Genomic DNA, 23593 nt, shown 5'->3' on the forward strand with positions numbered 1-23593 from the left:
CTTTGCCATCGGGAATCAGGTAAGTTCCTCTCTGGGCCAGCCTAGAGATGCCAGAAGCTACACCAAAACAAGGAGCCTCCTGGAACCTATTGTTCCCACTGAGCTCTGAGGTCCTTAGTTTTGCACAGCTCTAGCGGGGAGGCACCCTTCCAGCAGCCCCGCTCCGGCACCCGGCTGTGCGGGACCGCCGCTGTGCAACGCTCACCCCGCTCCTGCCGCATCCCGCCACGCGACACTCCTGCTTTCCCAGGACAACACCGGCATCTACCTTTCCTTCACCATGCAGCTGTGACCACATCTGCAGTTCAGCCCTGAATAAAGCCTCTCTTCTTTGACCGAAATATTTCAGAGGATTTTTTACAAGCTGTTCAGCTAGCGCCTGTTAGACAGCCACAGACATCGGCAACTTCCTTCAGAGAGACAGAGCTGCTCAAACCCACGTGGGTCTTCCCGATCCACGTCCGAATGAAACGCAGGATGAAACTGCTGCTGAGACGCAGCAGTAACAGGGAGGCTGAGAACATCTCGCTTCCATTTCTTCGTGAAAACTTCCCACACACTGCCCCTTACCTTCCCTGCAGAAAAAACAAAAACAAAAACATTTTGGACCCACTTTTCATGAGCGTAAAAACATCCATCCACTGAGGCAGAACAGAGAAGCACAGGGGTGCAAGTTCTGTGTGTGTGTGTGTGTGTGTGTGTGTGTGTGTCTGTCTGTCTGTCTGTCAGTGTCTCTGTGTCTGACAGTGTCAGTGTGTGTGCGTCTGTCAGTGTCTCCGTGCATGTCTCTTGTGTGTCTGTGACTGTGTCAGCGTGCCTCTGTGTTTGTGTGTGTGTGTGTGTGTGTGTCTGTGGGTGCACATGTGTGTTTGTCAGTGCAGTGTGTGTGCGTGTGGGTGGGTGGGTGGGTGGGTGCACGTGTGTCTGTCTGTCTGTCAGTGCTGTGTGTGTGTGTGTGTGTGTCTGTCTGTCTGTCTGTCTGTCTGTCTGTCTGTCTGTCTGTCTGTCTCTTCCCGCCGGTCCCTCTGGGCGGGCTGGCTCCTCGCTCGGGCAGAGCCAAACCAAACAGAGGCCAAGCGCCCGGCGCAAACACCTGACTCAAGGGCGGTCCCGCCTGCGCAGGGCGCCGGCACCGCCCGAGCTGCTGCTCCGGCAGCGGGGCGGCCCCCGCGCCCCGCCCGGCCCGCACCGCTCCGCTCCGCTCCGCTCCGTTCCGGGGCGGTGCCCCACGCGCGGCGGGGCGGCGGCGCGTGCTCCGCTCGCGGGCCTCGGCCATGCTGAGGCCGCGCGCGGCTCCGAGGGGGCGCGCGCCGCCCCGCTCCCGCCGGCCGCCTGCGCGAGCCTCCACCACGCCATGAGCGCCGCGCCTCGGGGGCCGGACCTCGGCTTCCTAAACGAGGAGGAAGCCAGGACGATTTTCCAGGTGCTGCAGAGGGACTCGGAGCTCCGGCGGGCGGAGGAGGACAGAGTCAGGTACCGGGCTGGATCCGCGCGGGGGTCCCGCGGCCGGGACGGTGCCCCCACGCGGGGCGGCGGCGGGAATCGCGGCCCGCGGAGGGCGGCGCGCGCGCCTGTGGGCGCCGGGGGGCGCGTGTCCCTGCCGGCGGCGCGGAGCTCCGGTGCCCTCCGGGGAGCCTCCGGGGGGCCCAAAAGTGCCCCGGGGGGCCCGAGGGCCGCTGGAGATCCCGAGAGCCTCCAGGGAGCCTGAGTGCCTCTGGTGGGCCGCAGAGCCTCGGGGGATCCCAGGTGCCTCGGGCAGCCCAAGAGCCGTATCCCAGGCCGGAGGTGCAGCCCCTTCTGCTTTGCAGCAGTTGGACGTTTGAGAAATGCACGTTGTCAGAGAGGTGGCCCAGACTCACGACTGCTTCTCCGTGTGTCTCCTTTCTCAGGGAAAAAGGTCTTTTCTGCCTTTTGTCGCTGTCTCTGAAGGGTACTGGCTGAAGGTTTGTGCCTGGGGAGGCAACGGTGGTGGGGAGGTTTTGCAGGACCTTGCAAGGAAGTGGTCAGCCCAGGCCGTAACGGCAGTTACGGTCCCAGGCTGATTCCCAAGTAGATCCTGGCAGCTTCCTGAAACCAAGCCAGACGCTCAACTGACTGAGAAATTGTTCACAAGACCCTTTCAAGTCATTTAATTGAATTCACTACGCATTCGTGATGTACGCAAGTCACAACACCTTATGTGAACCATACAAAGAGGCAGAACAGCCTCAGCCTTGTTTCTAACATATCACCCGCATACCACCACCAGAGCTGTATGTATGTTGACAGTCAAAGCAAATGTCAAAAAAATAATAAAATTATATTTAAAAAATGAACTGTGTAGCCTAAAAGGTTATTATTTATTCCTCCAGATGAGATTTGGAGTACCTTGTGGACAGCTTGCCGGTGGAAGGCAGCGTCCTCTCAGATTCGTGCCTGGGGATTTGTCACAAGTAGTAGATTCTTGGTAGCTACAAAGGGCTGTTAATGAGTAACGTTTCTATCAGGTGGATTTTTGTACTGTGTAATTTTTGTTTCTGTCAAGTGGATTTTATGATGGGCATGATTAAACATTGCATGTCAACACTGACTTGCCTTCAGGAAAATGTCAAGGTTTCCACAGAGCGTGAAGCTAGACAAAGTTAAGTTTGTCAGTTTCTGTGCTCCACAATTTGGTATTACCTTTTTATCCTTCATTAATTTCTGTTCCAGTTATCTCATTATGACAAAACAGGAGGAAGGTTTGCTAGATTTGATGGAGTACATGGCTGGATAGTTGTAAGATGGCCTTGACTCTGGCCTTGACTTTAAAGATCGAGCAAATGCAGTGAGGCTACCAACTCTCTATGTAGACTTGTGAAGCAGTAGCCTCCTCTTGAATTCAAGAGTTTCACCTACCACCAAATTTGTATTTGTTTCTTCATCTGTGATCTATGCCTTTGTTGACAGAAGTTGCCTTCTCTTTACGCAAAGGCTGCCAAAATAAACTCACTGTATAACAGGACACAGCTGATGATGCATTACTGAGATGGAGTCTACTATAAATCTCAGTTGAAGAGATATTCAGAAATAATTTGAGCAGAAGATAGGTAAAGTGTTTATGATTAAGGTGCCATACTGAAATCTAGGTTAAACTCCTGGATCTGTCAGAAGTTTTGTATGTGTCCTCGGGCAAGTTTCTTAATCTCTCTTGAGCCTGATAGAAGTACTTTCTTCCTCACTCTGTCTACATGGTCTACTCTAAGCTTTTAGGCCAGAGGACTCCCGTCATGAGTATAGATGGGTTCCTGTCTCTGTGGTGTTGCTACTATAATCTAAGTAATAACAGTGATCGCCCTGGAGGGCCAAATCCTGCAGTTCTTACATGACCGCAGTGAGCTTCAGAGGTCCTTAAACAAAGTAGTATTTGCTCCTCTAGGTCCCGTGTGCTGCGCCTTTGGCTCTAAGTCATTATTATTATTATTTCGATTATTATTTGGTACATGTTTTTTCTATTCAAAGGTTTTGAAATAATGTCAGAGCACTGTTGCAGCCTACTCTTGTGATGCTTTTGTAGTGTGGTGTTGAAGGTGTTTGGTTTGTGCCATGGTTCAGATGGAGGCATACAGGAGATGATGTGGGATGGAAGGAGCGGTTTCATCAGTGCTACTTTTTTGGATGAAGTCACTGAAGTGAACTGTCCCCCAAACTGCTCTGGGGCATAGTTTTGAAAAGAGCTAGGTGGAGCTGGCAAGGGCTAGGGAGCAAGTTAATGGTAAACCAGTGGGCCCGCTGCTCAAGTTTGCTCCCTGACCATCTTTGGTTACAATATAGCACATCTGTGTATAGACCAGTGTGGACTGAGTTGACAGAGGAAATGAACGCTTTGCTGGCAGACCACACCTCGGGTTCTAATGACGGCCCTGATCTTATGCATGCTGCCTCATACCATATGAGGAGCATACAGCTATTTGTAAATCTTTTAAAAGCACAGCGAAAAATTGAAAGCCGTTCCTAGATACTTGGGAATCTCAAAAAAGCAGGAATGGGCTTTTCTTTTGACAAGCTGCATCTGATGGTATACAAGCAAATGTGAACACCAATTAACTCTGAAAGACAAACATTAAAAATAAGATCTACTTTCAAAAGATGAATTGTGATGTCCTGCATGGCTTACTTGTCCAACAAATGCCAGCGATGGTTCGGGGAAGTTGATTTTCACACAAACATATTGCAATGCAGCATGAAATACCACTTCCTCAAGTGTATTGAGCTCTCAGCGAAGTAACCATGAGGTTCCCAGTGGGACAGTGTGTTTTTTCTGCTCATTGCTTGTCTGCACTAAAAGCGTGGTAGAAGCTGGTAGATCTCTCTTCACCTGGAGAGCCCCATCTCTTCATGAAATTAAATGCATATTGGGGGCGTTCTTTGGAAAAAGGCTGGTTGTTTTATACCACCCCTCTCTACCTCCCTTTCTTTTTCTCTTTCCCTTTGTGGCGCTCTGTGAGGAACAGGAGAGTGTGACCTTTGCAGTGAGCACATCTGTGCAGCTGCAGGCCCAACCTGAGCTGCAGACCCCCGCTTTGGGCTTTCCCTCCTTGCTGCCACAGCACATGCCGCAGCACATCCTCTGCTTACGCTCGACCCCTTTTATGCTTCCTTGGTGCCAGCCCTTGATAGCTTCCAGGCATGGGTTGGGTTAGAAGACTTTCGATTTTGCTGTCCCATTTGCGCAGAAATAAACAGTGACCTGTTGGACTTTCACGTGTTCTTATTACTGACCTATTAGTTTCCAGGATGGCGTTTTTTGCCTCTTTTCTCCTTTGTATAGTGCCCTCTCGTGGTCACTCTGAATAATACCTTTATCTAGCCACAGCAAACAAAACCTGCCGGCTCCATCGGTCACGGGGTCCTTCTCCCATGAAAAAAGGACACAGAAGTCCGAACTGCCAGCCTCGGTATAACTCACATGACTGTGCACTGCCATATACACTGAAAATACTACAGAAACGTAGTAATCGTGTATTTCATAACGTATTTTAAAAATATACATCAGTTTTGGTCTTATGTAACGCTCAACGTCCGTATTCTTTGTTGGTCATCGAATCCAGTCTCATTCCTAATATTCACTCGCAAAAATAATCTATCATTAGCATTAGTGTGGGAGAAGAAATGAAATATATGGTCTGTATATCAATATATATGTGCTGCTGTGTGAAAATAACTACAGTATAAAGGACAGACGTCTGATTCTGCCACAAAATACTCTTTTAGTAAGCCTGATTAATAAAAGCGATGCTTTTGCAGATGCATAAAGAAGAAGATTCCTTGTCCCAAATATTTCAGTCTAAGTTAGATGCCTAGGAGGAGATAGGCAGATGACTTGTCCGGAGGACGGTATCATGTTAAGATAACTCCCTAACAATTCAGTTTCCATAAGGACGCAACGAATATTTGCTCTAGGTGCAGGTAATAATACCACAAGTCAGCTTTCCACACTTAACAAAATAGGCCTGAAAATCATGAGATAAAAACATTCCAGATCTTATTTGGTTTCTGGTTTGTAGGCTTCAGGGTGCACCCAGATCGTGTTCTCAGGCTTTGCTCTGCAGCTGCTGGGGACAGAAATTAAAGAAGTGACAGCTGATATTTGCATGCAAAGCCCCAGGTCCCAAAGGCTTAACAAACCTGTAGGTGCTTTTCTTTTCTCTCCTTTCTCCAAGAGCCCAATGGGCAAGATACTAAGGGCAAGCTGGCTGCTTCTAGTCTCTCCTGGACAGCATGTCAGATTGCTGGCAGGTCTGAAAGGGACTGGCAGTGCCTGTTTGAAGACTCAGCAGCAACAAGGCATGAAGCTAGGGGAGACAGAGGTGGAGCTGCTGCCCTTTATCTTCGAGGCAACTCCTCCCTCTGCAGAGAGCAGAGGCAGACAGTCCCCAAGCAGGTGTCTTTGCTGTCAGCCTTGGGGCTGTCAAGCGCAGGCTCCGGCTCAGTGCGGAGGTGCATCTCTACCGCTGAAGCAGCACAGGGGCCCAGGTGAAACAGCTGAGACAAGAGGAGCAAGGAAACATGGAGCCAACTACGTAAAAGAAACAGCAGGTAGGGGGTTGTGGCATGAGTAGCTGATACATTTCCAGGTCCAAAAAATGAATAGTTGGGAGTTGTAGCACAACAGCTATGGATAAATAGAAAATTTATGTTAAAGGGCAGAAGAGCTCTGAATTTTTTAATTACTTGATTTTATTTAGGATATTCTTCTATTGCATATGATTCTCCTTGTTATCACTACATTCAGTAGTCTTGTGTGGTTTTAATTTATTAATCCCTGAGAAAAAGAAGAATACTATTGTCTTCCTTTCCAAATGATGCATAGAAAATAGCAGAGAAACTGAGCAACTGAATAGGGAATTCAACCTAGATCACTGCTTAGCAGCCTACCAGCTAGGTCATCTTTCTAGAAGTAACTTTAGCAGTGTTGTATGAGGATTTTTTTTTAGTAGGAAGAATGGAAAAAATTTAATTACCAGTTCCAAAACATATCTTGGACATCAGCCACCATTTATGAATGGGAACTGAAAAAAAAGGGGGGGGGGAAATGCCATGCAGATTTGGGGAGAGAAGGAGAGTATAGCACTTATTCCCTCTATTTTAATTTGTTGTGTTTATTTCCAGGTAGAATTCTGTTTTTGATTGTGTATTTAGATTTATTCTTATAGATCAATGGCAGTGAGAAGAGATGGCAGCAAAGCAAGGGTTTGTTGATGGAAAGCAAAATAAATTAACTGGGAGACGTGCTTAGCACCACTCTGCTTCTCTCTTTGGTGACCCATTAACAACAAATAATTCTTGTGGGAAAGGTGAATCCTCTCCTTACTTGGTTCTACTCCGTCTCTACAGTAAATCATTTGGAGGTAGTTACTTGTTACAGGAATGCAACTGTTCTTACTGCCTTACGGCAGATCATTTACTGAGTTCATCATTTGTTGTAGCTAATCCTTTGCTGTGTTTTGTTGGCTGACATTTGCTCTCAAGGGTTTGACAGTAGAAGCTGAGAATGAAATGCTGTGTAGGAAATGCATATATTTCCCCTTTTTTCCATACTTATCACCTTATAACTTTATTGCCAAGGTGCAGCCATAGACAGCCTCCTCTTAGTGCTTTAGTTATTCTGACTTGCTTACAGTTGGAGGGATCTGATGTTGCAGCCTTTATTCCTGAGAGCAGCTTTGGCATATTCACAGAAGTAGTTTGACTAACCCTCTTGCGGCCTCTTGGATGACTAAGAATAACTTCTTGAGTGTTAGAGATTTGGATTAGGGCCCCAATTCCTTATAATCAGAAAGGATTTTCAGAAACAACACCAGAGTGTCCATAAACTCCGTGGTTGAAGAGAGAATACCAGGGCACCACCGCATGGGTATATCGTGGTTTCATTGGAGTTCCCTCCCTGAACAAAGCATTAATAAAGAAATTCTTTCATGAGAGATACTCCACCCAGGATGTTTCAGGGTATGATTGCCCTGTTGTGTTTTGTTTGTGAAGGAGATACTGTTATTATTTACTACTGATACTGTGCCACTGGCATGTTTAGTGGTTTGTAAACACTTACGAAAACAGGTCCTTGAAGCCCTGAAGTGCTAATATGCTAAATAACTCTGAATAAAAACAAAACTGACAGGAAAGCCTGTGATTTAAAAACCTTTCCTCGGTTTGGTGAACAATTGCTATTATAACTAATCCCACTGCGGGATTCCCGTTGTTTGAGTGGGATTGCTTTCTGTAACCAAAGGCAGTTGGTTTAGTTGTGTATCAAGTTACTGCCACGTTTTTTCCTCGTTGCTACTTTCAAATAACAACATATTGTGATGGGGCCTGAAGTAAAGGATTGTGACTTTAAATGAGTTGAGAAAGGTTGGGAGGTTTACAATCTGCTGTGCAGTTGCAGGAGAAGCCCCAGAGAAGCATGCCATTTTTTATTTCAGTTTTAGCAGTGTAGACCTGGACTAACTAAACTTAAGCCCATTGTGTAACTCCAGTTTTACCTTATAGAGAGTGAGAGCAGAATGGGGACCAGCACCGCTGCCAATTCTTTGATTCTGTCTTTTCAGAATAATCTTCTTTAAGTGTTATAAAAGGTCAGTCTTTTGCTTGAAAGCTTTGTCTTTATTTGTGCTTGATAGTAGTGGAGTTCCTATAGCATATATGAAGCCAGGGTTCAGCCCAGGAAGGTCCTTGCTGAGGCCACTGGCTTTCTTCTCAACTACTTTCTTCACAGCCACCAGCTGTGCTCTGCCCAAGTTGGCCCTGAGCCCTGGCAGCCAAACCCCCAGGAGGAGGAAGGATGTGCTCAGGGCACTTTCACTCATGCTGATTCAAACGCAGGCGTTGTGCCAGTCTTCATACTGAAGTTTGTATTTATAAGTGACAAAATGTTTTAAAAATGAAATTCATAATGATTATTATTTTTATTGCCTAGCCCACTTGCTGATTTCACTAGGGACCCACAAAGGAAGATATTTATTGAAACGGATGACGCTTAAGCCAAGGCTTATCTTGAAGCCTGTGGGTAGGTATTGTCTTAGTCCAAGCTAACAGAGAAAGAGGTATTAATTGGGCTTTGTCTTCATAGATAATTTGTCAAAGCTCCAAGAATAAGTTGCTGAGGTCAGTTATAACAGTACAAGCCAGCATTAACGGGTATTCTGTGTGCCCTTAATCTCGAATAAAAGAGATACTGTGTAGACAGTCCATAGGGAGAGTTTTTCTGGAACAGTTAATGCAGAATGCCTTATTTTGTTATTTTTTTCCGTGGAGCTGTGACCCCTTTAAGGGTTCGTGTACCTTGCAGGAAGTCTGTGTACTTCCCAGGTTTGAACTTAGTAGTTGTAATGTTTCTATGTCTCCAATACCTTCTGTCTCCTTCTCAGTTCAAATGCAGGAGTTAAAATAATAATTGACATTAGTGGGAATTGGAAACGCCCATCAGGTGGAGGACAGCAGCTACCTACTAAGCAGGCAAAGAGTCAGGACACGAAGGTAGGGCAGGGCCGTGAAGATAGCTATCTGAAATGCTGAAAACAACAGCAAAGCCTGGTCACTCTTGCTTTAGCTCAGCTTTCTTACATATGTCTTTTAAAGCTGCTTGAAGCTCCAGTGGCATTATGCAGTGGAGTCACTGGTACTCCAGAAGGCACTACTAGTGAAGGGCAGTGTGCTTTGCCTGTCACTACTTTGAAGAAGGATCTGTGTCAGTCTGCAATGAGCAGCCTTGGCAGGTCCTCCAAAATGTTTTCACGTACTGACAGCTTCTACAGACTCTGTCATGACCACTTCGGATCCTTGCACATATCTCACAAATATTAATTTGGGTACGTCAGGAACTCAAAAAAGCGTAGCACGGAAACACGTCCGATTCATAGTGGCTGGACATCACTCCTAGAATTGGCCCAGCTCCATTCAGGTTATACGTGCCTTGTAGTCCTGTCCGTGTCTGCAGCACATACTGAAATACACGCCTAAGCAAGGGTCATGGCGAGATTTCGCCTTCCCATTGTGAAGCCTGAGGTGCTGTAGTTTTGGTGCTTTTCATTCCTGAGGTACTTTAGATTAAATCTGTCTTAGGTCTATCTAGGTGTGCTGCACTTGCACCTCCTGTGAATGTGGCTCTTAGAGAAACCTGTCTGACGGCTGGGAACTGTTAGACAGGGGGACTGGAGCATCTCTCAGATGAGGAAAGGCTGAGAGAGCTGGGCCTGTTCAGCCTGGAGAAGAGAGGACTGAGGGGGGATCTGATCGATGTGTACAAGTATCTGAAGGGAGGGTGTCAAGAGGATGGGGCCAGACTCTTCTCTGTGGTGCCCAGCGACAGGGCAAGAGGCAACAGGCACCAACTGAAACACAGGCAGTTCCACCTGAACAGGAGGAGAAACTTCTGTGCTGTGAGGGTGACAGAGCAGTGGAACACATTGCCCAGAGAGGTAGTGGAGTCTCCTTCGCTGGAGATATTCAAAACCCACCTAGATGTGATCCTGGGCAATGTGCTCTAGAGGACCCTGCTTGAGCAGGGAGGTTGGACTAGATGATCTCCAGAGGTCCCTTCCAACCTCAACCATTCTGTGATTCTGTGAACAAAGCTTAGTGGACTGTATGTCAAAACTTCAGCTGACGTTAATTGATTTGTGTCAGATGCATATGGATTTTGACAGTATTTGAAAAACCTCGCATGTATCCATCTTCTTTTCTCCTTTAAAATTTAGTTTTTGCCAATAGTTTATGTGTACAGGATTTAATCATCCTTTAAAATCTCTTTACTCTCTAAATCTCATTTTCTAATTGAGTGGAGTTTGGCCAAATGGAGTTTTGAGCTTTGGGCACACAGACTGTATTTTTTCCTGTGTTCCGTAACTCTTATACAGGGTTATATAGTCTAGGGACAGACCTTAGTTCTACCTTTCCTGTACTTGTCTTAAATTTAAAAATGAGTTAATTTCCTAGTGCTGACAGTCTGAAACTTTCCATGACTTACAGAATTCATGTGAGAAATGCATTAAATAAAGTAGGAAAAAAATTAGTAACTTTTCCTGAAGGTTTCTGCATCTAAATGTTCACATGACATTTATTTCCAATCATTCTTTGCTGCTAGATTATCATGTTAACACCATTAAATATAATAAGCTCTATTTAAATGTCTGCATCAGGAACTACACTTTTTGGATCAGTTCTTATCTCAAAAATAAATAGTATGTGTATTAGTACCATACTAGCTGTGAGCAAACACATCAATACATAACTAAAGCTAAGAGTAAGTGATGAAAAGAAAAGTGCACTCTATTTGTACTTTATTGTATGTAAATTGCAGTTTCATTTGTGGTCAGAATAATAAAGAAATCCCAATACTTCTGCTTGCTGCAGCTTTGTATGTCCAGATGTAGAGGCCCAAGTGCAGAGAGCTGCTGCCTAGGAAGGCTGCAGCAGCCTGACTGGGGACTCTGCGTTCTGCTCCCTTCTGCATGGGGATTTCCATGATCTCAAACCGTTCATTTGGTCCTGGGGCGTCTCTGTTTCCACGTCTTCGTCTTGGATGGAGGTGGCACTTCCATCTCTTTGGAAGAATTGTGATAAATTATGAGATGCTGAACTGCTATGGCCGAAGATCCACCTAAGCATATAAGCATTATGTTTCCAGAGGAAAAACATCTAGTGTCTACTTTCAGATTTTACATCGATGCTAATAACTGCTTTCCCTAATATGAAGTAATGTAAGCACAGCTTTTGCACTATTACAGTAACACATAAACTGTATGTACATACATTGTGACGTTATGTTACTTCTGTTGAGCAGAATCTTGCTTCAGCTTCAGCCATGTGTGTGTGTGACTGCACGGTTACATGAGATTGCAAAGGTGTATTTTGAGAGCCTTAGGATTCAAGCTTAGCTCTGTGCAAAGAAATACCTAAGTGCATTTACAGCCTGCACGTTTTAGAGCTCCGTCCAGGTCCATGGGCCATCCCACACAAACCTGCTTGTAGAGACCTTGGTCTTTACGTGAAACCTATTCCCATCGTTCAGAGGTTGCCCCTGGCCTGTTTCTGTTTCCTTGTTTTTTTCTCTTATACTGTTAACTAGGAAAGGTTTTGTATAAAGCAAGCCGTGCAGTAGTATGAGGAATGCCATCAGTGTGGTATGTCTTTGAAAGGCAGTTCAATTTGTAATATATGGCTGAGCTGTATATTGCTTGCACAGAGGGCTGTCTCTAAGCGTGCTATCAGTATTTATAAAAGAAATGACAATCAACTGGCAGGTCTACTTTGGAAGAGTAAATAGGTCTGCTGTTAATCATTAGCTTCAGACTTACTGGGAAACCTAAGAAGGCCTGAAGCTCAGCCTTCCAACCCATCAGCACCAGGTACTCGAGCAGAGTTGCCTTGGATTTCCAGACATCTAGTAGGCGGGCCTACTGGGCTGGTTGCACGTGCTCAAGTACATTGATTTATGTAGTTGCAAAAGTTCAGAAATCTGAGGTTCACATATATGTGTGGCACACAGGATATATCTCCCTATTTCTGAATAGGATTTCCCAGACAGAAATTTAGGAGCCCAGAACTTACTCCTGACATGTGATGTTTTTGGACTGAGACTACATCCACCCCTGCAAAACAAATCAGAATCTTTCCATGCAGAATTATACCCCTTCCACGTATTAGTATCTACTAATGCTAATAGAAATTCCTATTAATGAAGTCATCTCAGTAGAGATATTAATTGCTACTAGTCAGAAGTTATGTGGCACACTTTAATGATGAAAGATAGTCTTCCTCTCCATTGCATCATTCATTTGTTTTGCTGTTACTGGATAGTATTGGTAGGTAGCTTGTGAGTATTGACAGCGTAATAAAGTGCAGTACATGCTTTACGCTGCACATGGGATTTTGACCTATCATTTATAGCCTGTGCAGAGAGATTGTAAATCTGTAAAACATTCTCACATTTAGAGCTTTCCCCTATGTTGCACTCCCAGTAGAGGACAAGGCAGGGAATCCAGCCCACTAGCTGGAGAGTCCCTGGCCGTTGGGACGTTACTAGTGGTATTTTAACTTCGTTCGCTCTTGTTGATCAGCTGCCTAAAGGACTAAAAGCTTTCATATTCTAACTGTTTATAAGCACAGTAAGAAAATGTATACTTATAACCTTGTTTATTTGTTCCAGTGGGGCTGAAATAATATTTTAATTGTTAAAGCCAGGGTGGCTGCTAAGGGAAAGGTTTATTGTAACAGCAATGTTTTGTGACTTTTTTACAGCTTGAGGTGGGTGCTTAATACATTCTTAGCTCCTGTGAGCTCAGTTTGCTGTGCTTCGTGCTTTAAAAATCGTAACTTTGCGGAAACAGTCATTGAGCTCTTGATTTCTGAGCTTTCACTGAGAACTCTGGATTCCTGAGCTGCCGGAGCAGACCGAATGTATGCGGTTGCCACGAGAAGGAGCTTTGTCCTTGCCCTGGCAGCTCCTTACAAGATTTCATAGTTGCCTAGGTCAGAAGCAAGTGTCATCCTGTGCTCTCGCCTGGGGGAACAGCCAAGGGTTCAAAGGGGAAATGGAGTGTTGGACTCGGTGAAGGAAAACAGCAGCTAGAATAAGAAGTCTGTAGTAGGGAAATTCATTGTATATAGTTTAATATAAGGAGTTAATGCTTTGGGGAAAGCCAGAGGTGATTTTAGCCACAGCACAGAGGGAGCTTAAGCTAAAAAACTGTTAGACACCGAAGACGGTATGAGTTACAGAGTGGAAAGGTGTTCATCACACAGTGGGAGTCTAGTGATAATGTTTCACGTATGTTGATAAAATCTCATTGCCTTTGTGGATTGAGTGTAATGAAAGTACACATCGCTGCTGTTAGGCTTTCTCGGAGCAAGTGGTCAGTTTTAAGTTAAGTGGGTAAAACCCTTGAGCGGAGGTAATGCAGCACTGCGCTTTGTTTGCGGTCAGTGTCTATGTGCGATGAGAGGCTGCTGCTCGTCCTCTGTGAGGTTCCACAAGAACTGTATAAATATAAATGTAATAGTGAATTAAACAAAATGACTGAGTCAGATTTTGTGATTTTTCTACTTTTTAATTAAAAAGAAGAGAGGGGAGAAGGGACGAATTTATCCCGTGAGCAGATAGGGTGGAGCTTCGGGAGGGGGAGAGCCCGCATATTCCCTGCTGTATCCCTGACGCACGCACGTGGCAGGGCTTAACCTTGCTCCCTGACGTCTAGTGTCAGTAGAGTGCTCTGGGGACGAAATGACATGAACTGTTTGTAGCTATCTGCTTAAGTAACGCTACTTGCTGCTTGAAAGTGTACTGGAAGGTGGGTATCAAGATTATGTGCAGGAGTGGGATCTTTCCATGTACAGTACCTCTGTCTCGAAAAATGTACAGTGTGGGAGAAAAACCGAAGGGAAGATTAATTCTCTTTTCACTTTCTCCCCACGTCTTTCACCCGGTTTTTTATAGCTTCAGAATCCAAATATGTGGGAATAATTGTGAACTGACAACTTGATGCATTCCTCAAACTGGGATGGAAAACATATCCCGTAGAGTTCGGTGTTGGACTGTGAAATTTTTGCTGTTTACGTGAAGGTGAACCTTCCTTGGCATGTTCAGTTGTCCCTTTCCACCCAGAGGGGTCTACCGGGTGACTCCAGCGGCCTGATCGGAAGCCTGTTGAAGACAGTGAAAGTCATTTTATTAATTTCTTTGGTATTTGGGTCACAGTCAGAAGGGATCGCTGAACCAGGACACTCCTCAGGCTTTCTCGTTGGGGCATGTACGCTTTTGCCCTTACACATCTGCAGTTTTATTGCTTAGATACTGAAGCAAATATGTCTTCGGTAGGCAGCTAAGTGTGTTAATTATAAAATCAATACATAATAAAAAAATGACAGCAGTAGCGATACTAATAAAACGTATAAAGACTTAGAAAACAAATATATGTGGGGGGAGGGTAAATGAAATCTGACTGGTTGATAAGCAACTATCTAGCAGGTTAGAGTCGAGCATTATTACCAACACAACATTTTGTTAATCAAAAATAAAATAACCTCTAAGCATTTTGGCATGGGGAGGCCTTAATTTTCCAGAGAAGTATTGCATGAAATGCTTAATTTTATAAATGTGAAGGCCAAAGAAAAATAAGTGGGTTAAGGCAGTTAGATCTGTATACGCTGTCGTGGCGCATACAGCCAAAACACTAGAGTCAGTCTTCCTTCCTCTCTGATTCATATACGTATGCATAATGTTTTAAATATAATAATGAGGCTGACCTGGTTTATTGACATTATCCAAACAGAAAACAGTGAGAAAGAAAAATAAATAAAAGATTGCTTTAATGTAAGTAAAAAAATTCCAGCTACAAAGAATGAAGACTGCCTTGGAAAATTGGCCTATTGTGTGTCTGACATACTAGGAAAGAGTATCTTGGCTCTGTGAATGCTCGTTTCTCTTCCTGCTAGGATTAACCTGCCATGGAAGCTTCCTGGGCCCCGTGGAAACCAGGACGTTGTTGTTAACTGCTGTTGCATGTTTATGTGAAAGGGTGGATAGTAATTTTTTAAAAATTACTTCAGCTGTAGTAGTCTGTGCTATTGTCACTACTGTTTTCCCCCTTTTATAAAAAAGATGGCAGCTTAAAAGTGTGTCTTTAAATAATTTTTATAAAATTACAAGGAACATGTAAGCAAGACAATGTTCTTGCATATGCGTTTTAGAGCTACCTGTGGCTACGATAACAGCCACAGCGTTCTAGACAATTAAGTAGTCATGTAAAGTGGGGTATAATGTCTAAAGCAGCAGGAAGGTGGTAAGGTGAAGAAGCACAAAGTTAGGAAATAAACGGTTCTTGGGTACTATTTTTTAGTATCTCAGCCTTTCCTCACTGGCAGAGTGAGGAATATAAACAGAATAAAGACCTAAGTTTGTTTTAGGTCGCTGCCTTTGCAGATCAACTTCCCTGCTGTAGCCGGTGTCGAATGCTTTTTGGCACTGCTTTATATGCAGCGCCTTCAGACAGGGAGTGCTTTGATCTGGTGAGCTGCGTCTGCTTGTCCTTCCCCAGCGGGACTCCGCACGCTTGGTGATGGCCGCGTATCTGTTCCCTTGTCTTGCACGTGGTAAGAATCATTTTGGGCCAAACGCTGCTTCTCCAGAAATCAGTGGGAGTCATAATTTTTACTTTGGCAATATGGGATTGAGTCCTCTGTCCCCTGCAAACAGCAGAAACTTCCCAAAAACTTGCTTGGCAACCCATTTTCTACTGCCTTACACGCTTGACTTCTGCTCTTCACTCAGCATGAGAATGGTAGAGAAAATAATTTTCTTCTTACAGTAGCAATAGAAGCTCCTTATTATCATAACAGGAAGTGGCAGGTAGAGACTACAGCTCTTTTGGCAAGATTTATGATAACCCACATGAAAGTCTTAACACATGCAAACGTTTAGGTTGGCTTTTCCCTAGAGATCTCTATGTAAGAAATGTTGGGACGCACTGATGCCAATAAGGAAGAGATGTTTTTAAAAACATTGCAAAAGACTCGCTCCCAAATGATTCATGCGCTGAGATGTTGTGTGGGATGATAGATGGGAAAAGCAAAGGAGGAATGTTGAGTGAGGTCACTCTGGATTGCTGCCTGCTCTCGAGTCGTCGGTATGTCAGCCTGGGAGCGGAGCTGCCTTAATCCTGCAGGATTAAGTGATGCCTGGCTCAGGGGCGCTTTCGCCAGCCGCAATCATGTTGTCTCCTCCCAAGACGAAGTGGCTCACAGTGTCTAACGTGACTCTAGAGAAACAAGTAGGAAAGAGGGATGGAGCAGGCAGGGAGGTAGGATTAGTATGTTTGGTGTAGAGGGCATGTAGGTGTTTTGACACTCCTTCAGAGCAGTGTCTCAATATGTAATTTGCCATTCGAGTAACGATAGCGCTGCCTCAAAGGCAAGGTCATGGCAATTCTGACTGCAGAGCCCACCTGCTGCTGCAGTTGTTCCTGGAGATGGGCTTTCCTTGCCGATCACAACTGTCGTTCATTGGTATCGTGAGGGGGCGCGTGGACCTGACAGGGCCGGTCTGTAGTGAGATGATGCGGTTTGGCTGGGAGTCATTGCAAATCGGAGATATTTGATAGTTGTATGATATTATACACTTATTTTGTATCGTATTCGTATGAGTCTGTACTCACATAACTGTATATATATGTAGGGTTTCTATATGTGTGTGGGTGGGTGTGTATAAATGGGCACAAGCACTGTGAAGGGTTTGTTTCGTGAGCTGGAGATGATAGCACAATTCATAAGCAGCAAATTCCCAGATAACGAGTACAGAGAGTGCCAGGCATGTGCCAGTAAAGACCTTACATGTTTGGTTACATGTCTGGGCAGGGTTTTTAATACATCTTTGCAGTGGCTGGAATGCTCGCGCCATGTCCGATATGGTAGATGCTAGAGTAAGGGGATTTTTGGTATTTTTTTCTTCTATATGGAATGCATAAATTTAAAGCAGAGAGATATTAATGTAGAAATAATGTAAGAATCACCACAGTGAGAAAATGCCTTGAAGAACTATCCTAGGAAAAATTATGCTGGAAGTTTAGTAAGATAGGGAACTCAAGTGTATTTTTGTTTTCTACCAATAGATGGCACTATACTAAACATGATTTTCACCGGTTCTGGTTGAACTGATGGCTTCCTCTTAAAAAAAAAAGATTCCAAAGCTGTCCTGAGATGTAAAATGTATCTACTTTATTTAAATTATCTGTTTACATCTATGTTGATGAGACATAAAAAGATTGCAGGGATGGGTTATAAGAGATCTTTCAAGACTTCAGCAAAACGGCTATGTGCTTGTTTTCCAGGCCATCGCTGCGGCTGCAGCCACTCCCGAATACTTCATGCCTGGCTCGGCGTGCTTTCACTCCTCCTGATAGCTTGGATCCCCTGTGCTAAGGCCACATCAGTGAGGTCACGAATTTGGCACTGGAGAGCACGTTGTTCATCTCCTTCTCCTGTTTTTTATTACTGGGAAACTGTTTTCCATGCTGCAGATGGCATTTACTGTGTTTCATCACTCCCACAGTGCAGAAGTATCTGTGATGATTAACATTTTTGCTTTTGTAATGCGTAAGATTATTCCAAGTGTCTAGTACTTGGGCATGTGTTCGTCTCCTAGGGAAAGGTTCACTAACGTACCAAAAATGTCTCTGTCCTACCCTGCTATTCTTCAGATGCCATCAGATGCACAGTGGGTGCACCTGTGAACAATATACTCCATATCAATTCCAGATAGAAGTACGTACGTTTCCAGACCAGACATTTAATTTTAAGTTTGTTCTGTGAAGTAATGTTATCTCAAAGAGAGAATGAGAGATTTTTGTTTAAATTGATAAGTGAAATAATACATGGTCTCTAAGACCGTCTTTATTGCTGCGCGTGGGTTTTACCGCAGATTAAGATGAAGGATTTACGTGAAAGCCTTGTTAAAATGTTGATATTACATCTGCAGGCTGTGCACAAAGTCTTACTCTGTTGCCATCAGAATAGGCTGGGGTGTGGATTCGCCACCTCTGCATCTGAACTTCAGGCATTTGTATATTGTAATTTGAAAACAAGTAACTTTGCATGCAGCTGCGCTATTCAGACTTCTTTGCCACTACACGTTATTCTTTTATGTCCAGATAAACAGTTCATTCCTGTGACCACTTGGTGCAAGAACAGAATCTGGTCCTGGACAACTTCTTCACTTCTAGCCACATCCATATTGCTTGCTCAGTCTTTGCATCTGCTTGGCAAAACATTCATATTCATTATAAGTTGGTTATATACATATTAAACACAGGCAAAATCACTATGCAGCAAGGAAAGAGGAAAATGTGATAAACTTGTTGAACATGTCACGTGAATACCTGTGAGCTGACTTCCACATTTATTTTTCTGCTTTACACTGGGAATGTGGGGTAGGCGTCCCACTGTCAGCACCTCAGCGAGTTTCTTGTTGAAAATCAGAACAATCTTACTACTTCTGCTTAAATGAATGGATAAATCTTTCAAGAAATGCTTTGTCACAGAATTGTTTATTTTAATTGGGTTATTGACTCAACTTAATCTTACTTTCAATTAGTTTTAAGATGCGTATGAATTATTACCTCAATTTTGCAAGGAAGAAGGATACACTTATTTGAGGCAGGGAATAATGTAAGCATATGACTAGTCCAGTTAAGCTAGTCACACGATCTCTTTGATGAGCTGGATAATTCTGCTGTCAGTGAAATCTTTCGTGTGATAGCTGTGAATTGATCATGTCCCCCTGTATTCTATTTTAAAGTCATATTATTTGCAGAAATTTATTGTAAATATTTGCATGGAAAACTGGAAGAGTTCCTAATAATAAGTCCATACTATCTAAAATGAGTTAAAACTAATTTTTTTTTTTTGCCTTTATAGAAAACTTCAGAAGAGGAAGAAGTCTGAAACAGGGCTGCCGGGAGTGACTGGAGAATGGTTTGAAGAAATACAAAGAAAAAAATTTCAGAATAACACTGATGTCAATAGAATGCTGAGACAACCACTAGAGCATCAGCTACAGAAGAGCAAAAAGACCAGTGAGTTGCATTTTTCCAGTTTCTTTCCTGTATGATAATGGTCACCAAAGCAATGTCTTAGAGTATTTTAGAGTTGAATAGCTAAGGAGTTTCTTTAATTGCATTGAGTTCTTTCTCATGTAAAAGTTTTGCCAAAAATATGTTTTCAAAATGAGTATGTTTCTTTAAGCAAATTCTGCTAAAAGCATAGCTATGAGTCACAATACACAATTCTTGATACTCTTATCCTATAATTTCCGTAAGTATAGTAAATATAGTGATTGGTTCCCAATTAAAGCAATAATACTTGCTTCATACAAAAACTCTTTTTGTCTACCTAATTTTCTTAAAGGAAACAGAAGTACCTGAATGACATTTGGAATAAGCAGGTAACATGGGTTTGGGTGAAAGAGGTTTGACTGTACTGGCAGAAAACTCGCTGATAACGCTGGGCTAAAGCTGTGCCAGTGTTGATTGTGAGAGTGGCTGACACAGAGCCTGGAAAGTTCGTGTGACTGAGAAGCAGCTATTGGAGATCTCATTTCACGGATGCTGTTGCTCATCCAAAATGAATACATGCAAAAGCATGGTATCGTTGCCAAAAATGGCATACATACTTTCTTTTTCATCTTCATCCATATTTCATGCATAATATATGCTGTTATTGCATTCACATTTCTGCATGCTTTTCATTTAGCTCTTCCTGTTTGTGCATCACAGCAATGCAAAATCACGTAAAAAGAACAGTACTTCCAAAAAAAAGCGAAAGATAATTTTCTTAAAACTACAGACCTACATAAAATAGAGATCTGTTTCCTGCCCTTTTTTCTGCCGCATTCCCTCTAGTCTGCAGCTATCTACTATTTTCCTCTTTCAGAGTTGGTCTAGCTAATGCATTATCTAACTCTGTAATTGCTCTCATCTTGTATTTGACTTTTAAAGCTGCTATTTCTATTCCAGATCTGAAGAAGGGGTTGAGTGCCTCAAAGGCTTGTCTGGTATTTCCAACTGTATGAGTTGGTTTAATAAAAGGTACTGCTTCTACCCGCAAGCCCTGTCTTACCTACGTCCTTAGACCATCGTGGCTTCGGCAGAGGGTTGTTAGAACGCTCCTGCTGTCACCTCCACTACTGCCGAGTCCAACAGTACCACCAAGAGGTTAGGTTCTGCAGGGGGTAAAGGATGCAGCATCTTGTAATGCACCATGATTATCACTGACGTGAAAGCAATATATTACACATGAGTTTCAAATCACGTGACATGAATTATTCATTTTATTGAGGACGAGATCCAAAATGCTGCCTCTTGCTGTTTATATCAGTGACACTTTGCGTTCATTTCTGTTTTGTGTTCTCCTGTGGTCATTGGATAAGGCATTCTCAGGCGGTTGTATTCTTTCAGACATGTGGTTTTTAAATGAAAAAAGAAAAGATGCAGTGTCTTATTCCTGAGTGAAGTCTTATTTCCTGATATCCTCCAGTTCCTTGTGTTTTAATAGCAGAACCCACAGATCATTTCCCTAATCTGTGAGCAGTACTCATTCGCTCATTCACGCTGTTTGTTAACTGCTTTTACAGGCGGGCGAGGTTTATGTTCCATTTGAAGAAATCGAATCATAATCTTCCCAAAGAAATCATTCATTTTGCCTTTAAAATAGTGTTCTAATATGTAGTTTATAGCAGAAAAAAAGGCACTCCATTGCACCGAAGTGGCTCAGGGAATCCTATTGTAAAGAGTTCTATGATATTCAAGACACCTTAGTCTGAATTAGTTATGTACTTTTATTACAGGCCATTAAACCATTGCATATTCAGGGCTGTAGTATTTATATTTCTTACAAAAGTGAAAAGGAAGTGACTCAACAGTGTGAGTGCCTCAATTTTCAAATGTCTACTTTGCATATATTTTTAAATGGTTCTGGTTTTCAAATGATTGAGAGCTAAATGCTTTCTGAAAATCAGCCTCGTTTATCTCACACACATCACCCAAACACAAGTACTTTTTCAGACTTTAGACCTGCTTATTTTCCTCTTAGTCTTCTAGTTAGCCACTAGAAACCAGCATATCACTTAATCTGTCCAAAAATGTCAGTAAAATCGGATTTTTCTGGCATCCAAGGTAAGTGAAAGAAAATGACCTGTGAAGATTTAACTTCTCCTGTACCTGTTAATACTGTATTTAATAAGACCTTGAAACAAATCAAATTTTTGTACTATTTTTAGATCACAAAGAATTTAAAATGTCATCCTGCACAAATCCTCAAGCACAGAAGAACACTTCAGCTTCGTTTTTGGGCTTCAGATCACCTTTTGCTTGGCTTTTCTCCTTTAGAAAATCAAGGAAACATCAGACTCAGAAGCAACCACGGTGAGCTTTAATCAAAACATATGTTATTTCTAGTTTAAAAAAAAGTATATGAGTTGTTCTGTTTATTGCTTAGAAAGTCTCTTAACTTTCACCTCACCAGGAAGATGCAGAATTTATTTGGTCATGAAATGAGAGATTATCTGTTATATATCAGAAGAACAAAGACTAACTGGAAGTGGCAAGTAGTAGTTAAGAGTCTTGTGGCTAAATCTCATTTGTTCAGGTTCTGCATAAAGGCTTAAAGTGTATTAAAGTCCCTAAACTTCACAGGGGCTGCATTTTATTTATTTATTTTTTTCACAAGAGGACGGGAGTAAGGCACATGGGGATCTGGTGCCCTATGGCTGTGATACAATGGGAAAGCAGAGTTTTCCCAGGCTGTGGCAGAGAGTATAAGCCCCAGGCAGGTCTACTGCCTCAGTTCCCACCGTTTCTAGCCCAGAGGCAGGCCTGGACCTTTAGCTCTAGCCAGGCAAACACGGTGGTTTTCCAGTGCTTTTGTCTTTAGTGCTTCATCTAGGCTTTGATTTCAACTGGATCTGTACCAAAGATGGTCTCATGAGCAGGGCTGAGCTGCTGTGTTTGAAGCGAGTGTACTTCTCCCTCCCCATCCGCAGGTTAAAGCCACTCTTCACAGGGAACTTGGGGCTACATGCAGGCTGATCAGGGTGGCTGCGTTTGCCTGACTTTTGTCCTATGTGGGTCTCTTTCCTAGGTTTTCCTTATTCTAGGAAACCTCTAGGTTTTCTAGGTTTTTCTAGGTATGTCAGCAACACCTCAATGAAATACTATTTTTTTTGTGTACGTCTTAGGGTAATGCTTGAGACTGGCATTCATTGGTAAAGGCTGCATTGTGCAGTGTTTTGAAAGCTAAGTATGAATCTGCAAGATCTATGGCACAGAGGAATTATTTTTTTTCCTTCTGTTTGTGAGTCTCATGCTGGTGTTCTGGTCCACGCCTGGGGCTCCTTGCGGTAGACACTAAGACAAGCTATTAATAAACAAAGAAGAGGAGTGCAAGCCTCTGAAGAGATGGTGATTAGTCTGGTAGGTAGGTTTTGTAGCGCAGCAGCTTGCCGGTTGTGGAGTGTTTATATCAAAGCAGAAAGAGATTTAAGGAGAGGTCTGAAGGGAAACAGGTGAACTTTGTGGATGTTTACTGGTAACAATTCTCAGACACAGAAACACAGCATAGATAAAAACCTACTTGCCAAGTTTTAACGCTGGGAAGCAGAACGTGCTCCATACACGTCATCCACTTCCTCCTTTCTCCCAGTACTCGGTATGCCTCTTGGGCTGGGACACAGAGTAGGGATGAAGGTGCATACCAGCATAGGGTTAGGAGGTCCCTCCTGCCAGGGAACCGTAGGCTGTCAGTGCAGAATAAAGGGGTACTAATGTAGCTGAGAAACAGATCTCAAGGGTGCAGTATGTTGACGTGAGATAAGGTAGCTCATACCAAAGTGAAGGTCAGGGCTTTGCTCTAGAATCTGAGCATTAACATTATTTCAGATTTTGAAAACGTAAAAAGGTAAATTTTGCATACTCATTGCATCAGCTTTTCTGAAACTTACTGATCTTGCTTTTCTACAAAAAATTTATCATATCTTAGATTTAGATGCCTTTGATTTCTTACAGAGCACAGCTTGAAAAATAAACAAATCAATCCTGACGTGTAATTGAGCTGATTGCTACATTTGCCAGTCACGCCTCTCCCTGGAAAACTTCCCCACCCTGTTTTAGGTGTTGCCGTGGCATGTGGTTTGCTTTATGCATAGACAAAGCATTGAAATGTTGTGCTTCTCATCAGGTAGAGTTATTCTGGAGAGTTAGTGAAATACAATAGGAGGCAGCACTATAAGTCATGTAAGTAAGCCTAACTGGCAGAAGCTTTAAAATAGGTAAATATTAATGGCTGTTTAGAGGGTCCTTTTTGGTACTGAAAAGACAGTTTCATCAGCTGTGGTGGTGTCCTGCTGTGAGAATAAATTATGGATGCTGCAAAAGAGAATATACTTATGTGGAGATACAGAAGATGCTAATAAGAGGTTTGTAACACTGTAGTTTGAACACTGTAGTTTGAACTTAGTGAAATGTTTGATCATTTTTGGTTCAACGTTGTTTGGTGTTCTTGAATTCGTTCTTACTCTTTTTTAATATGTAAC

The 23593-nt window shown here is 43.3% G+C and overlaps 1 protein-coding gene across 3 annotated transcripts in view; it reads left to right on the forward strand.

Moving 5' to 3' along the window:
• The first annotated feature begins 1234 nt into the window (after positions 1-1234).
• The window catches only part of EXPH5 (exophilin 5), a 37875-nt gene continuing 15516 nt past the window's right edge, over positions 1235-23593 (forward strand). Inside the window, exons 1-3 of one of the 3 annotated variants that reach the window (XM_068930314.1) lie at positions 1235-1473; positions 18925-19082; positions 21284-21428. In XM_068930314.1, the coding sequence (XP_068786415.1) occupies positions 1355-1473; positions 18925-19082; positions 21284-21428 (422 nt within the window). In that variant the 5' untranslated portion in view covers positions 1235-1354. Of the gene's footprint in view, positions 1474-18924; positions 19083-19118; positions 20220-21283; positions 21429-23593 lie in introns of those variants that run through there. The other 2 variants (XM_068930316.1, XM_068930317.1) reach the window with 2 other exon arrangements.

Source organism: Struthio camelus, chromosome 1, assembly GCF_040807025.1.
Source record: "Struthio camelus isolate bStrCam1 chromosome 1, bStrCam1.hap1, whole genome shotgun sequence".
Taxonomy (NCBI): Eukaryota; Metazoa; Chordata; class Aves; order Struthioniformes; family Struthionidae; genus Struthio; species Struthio camelus.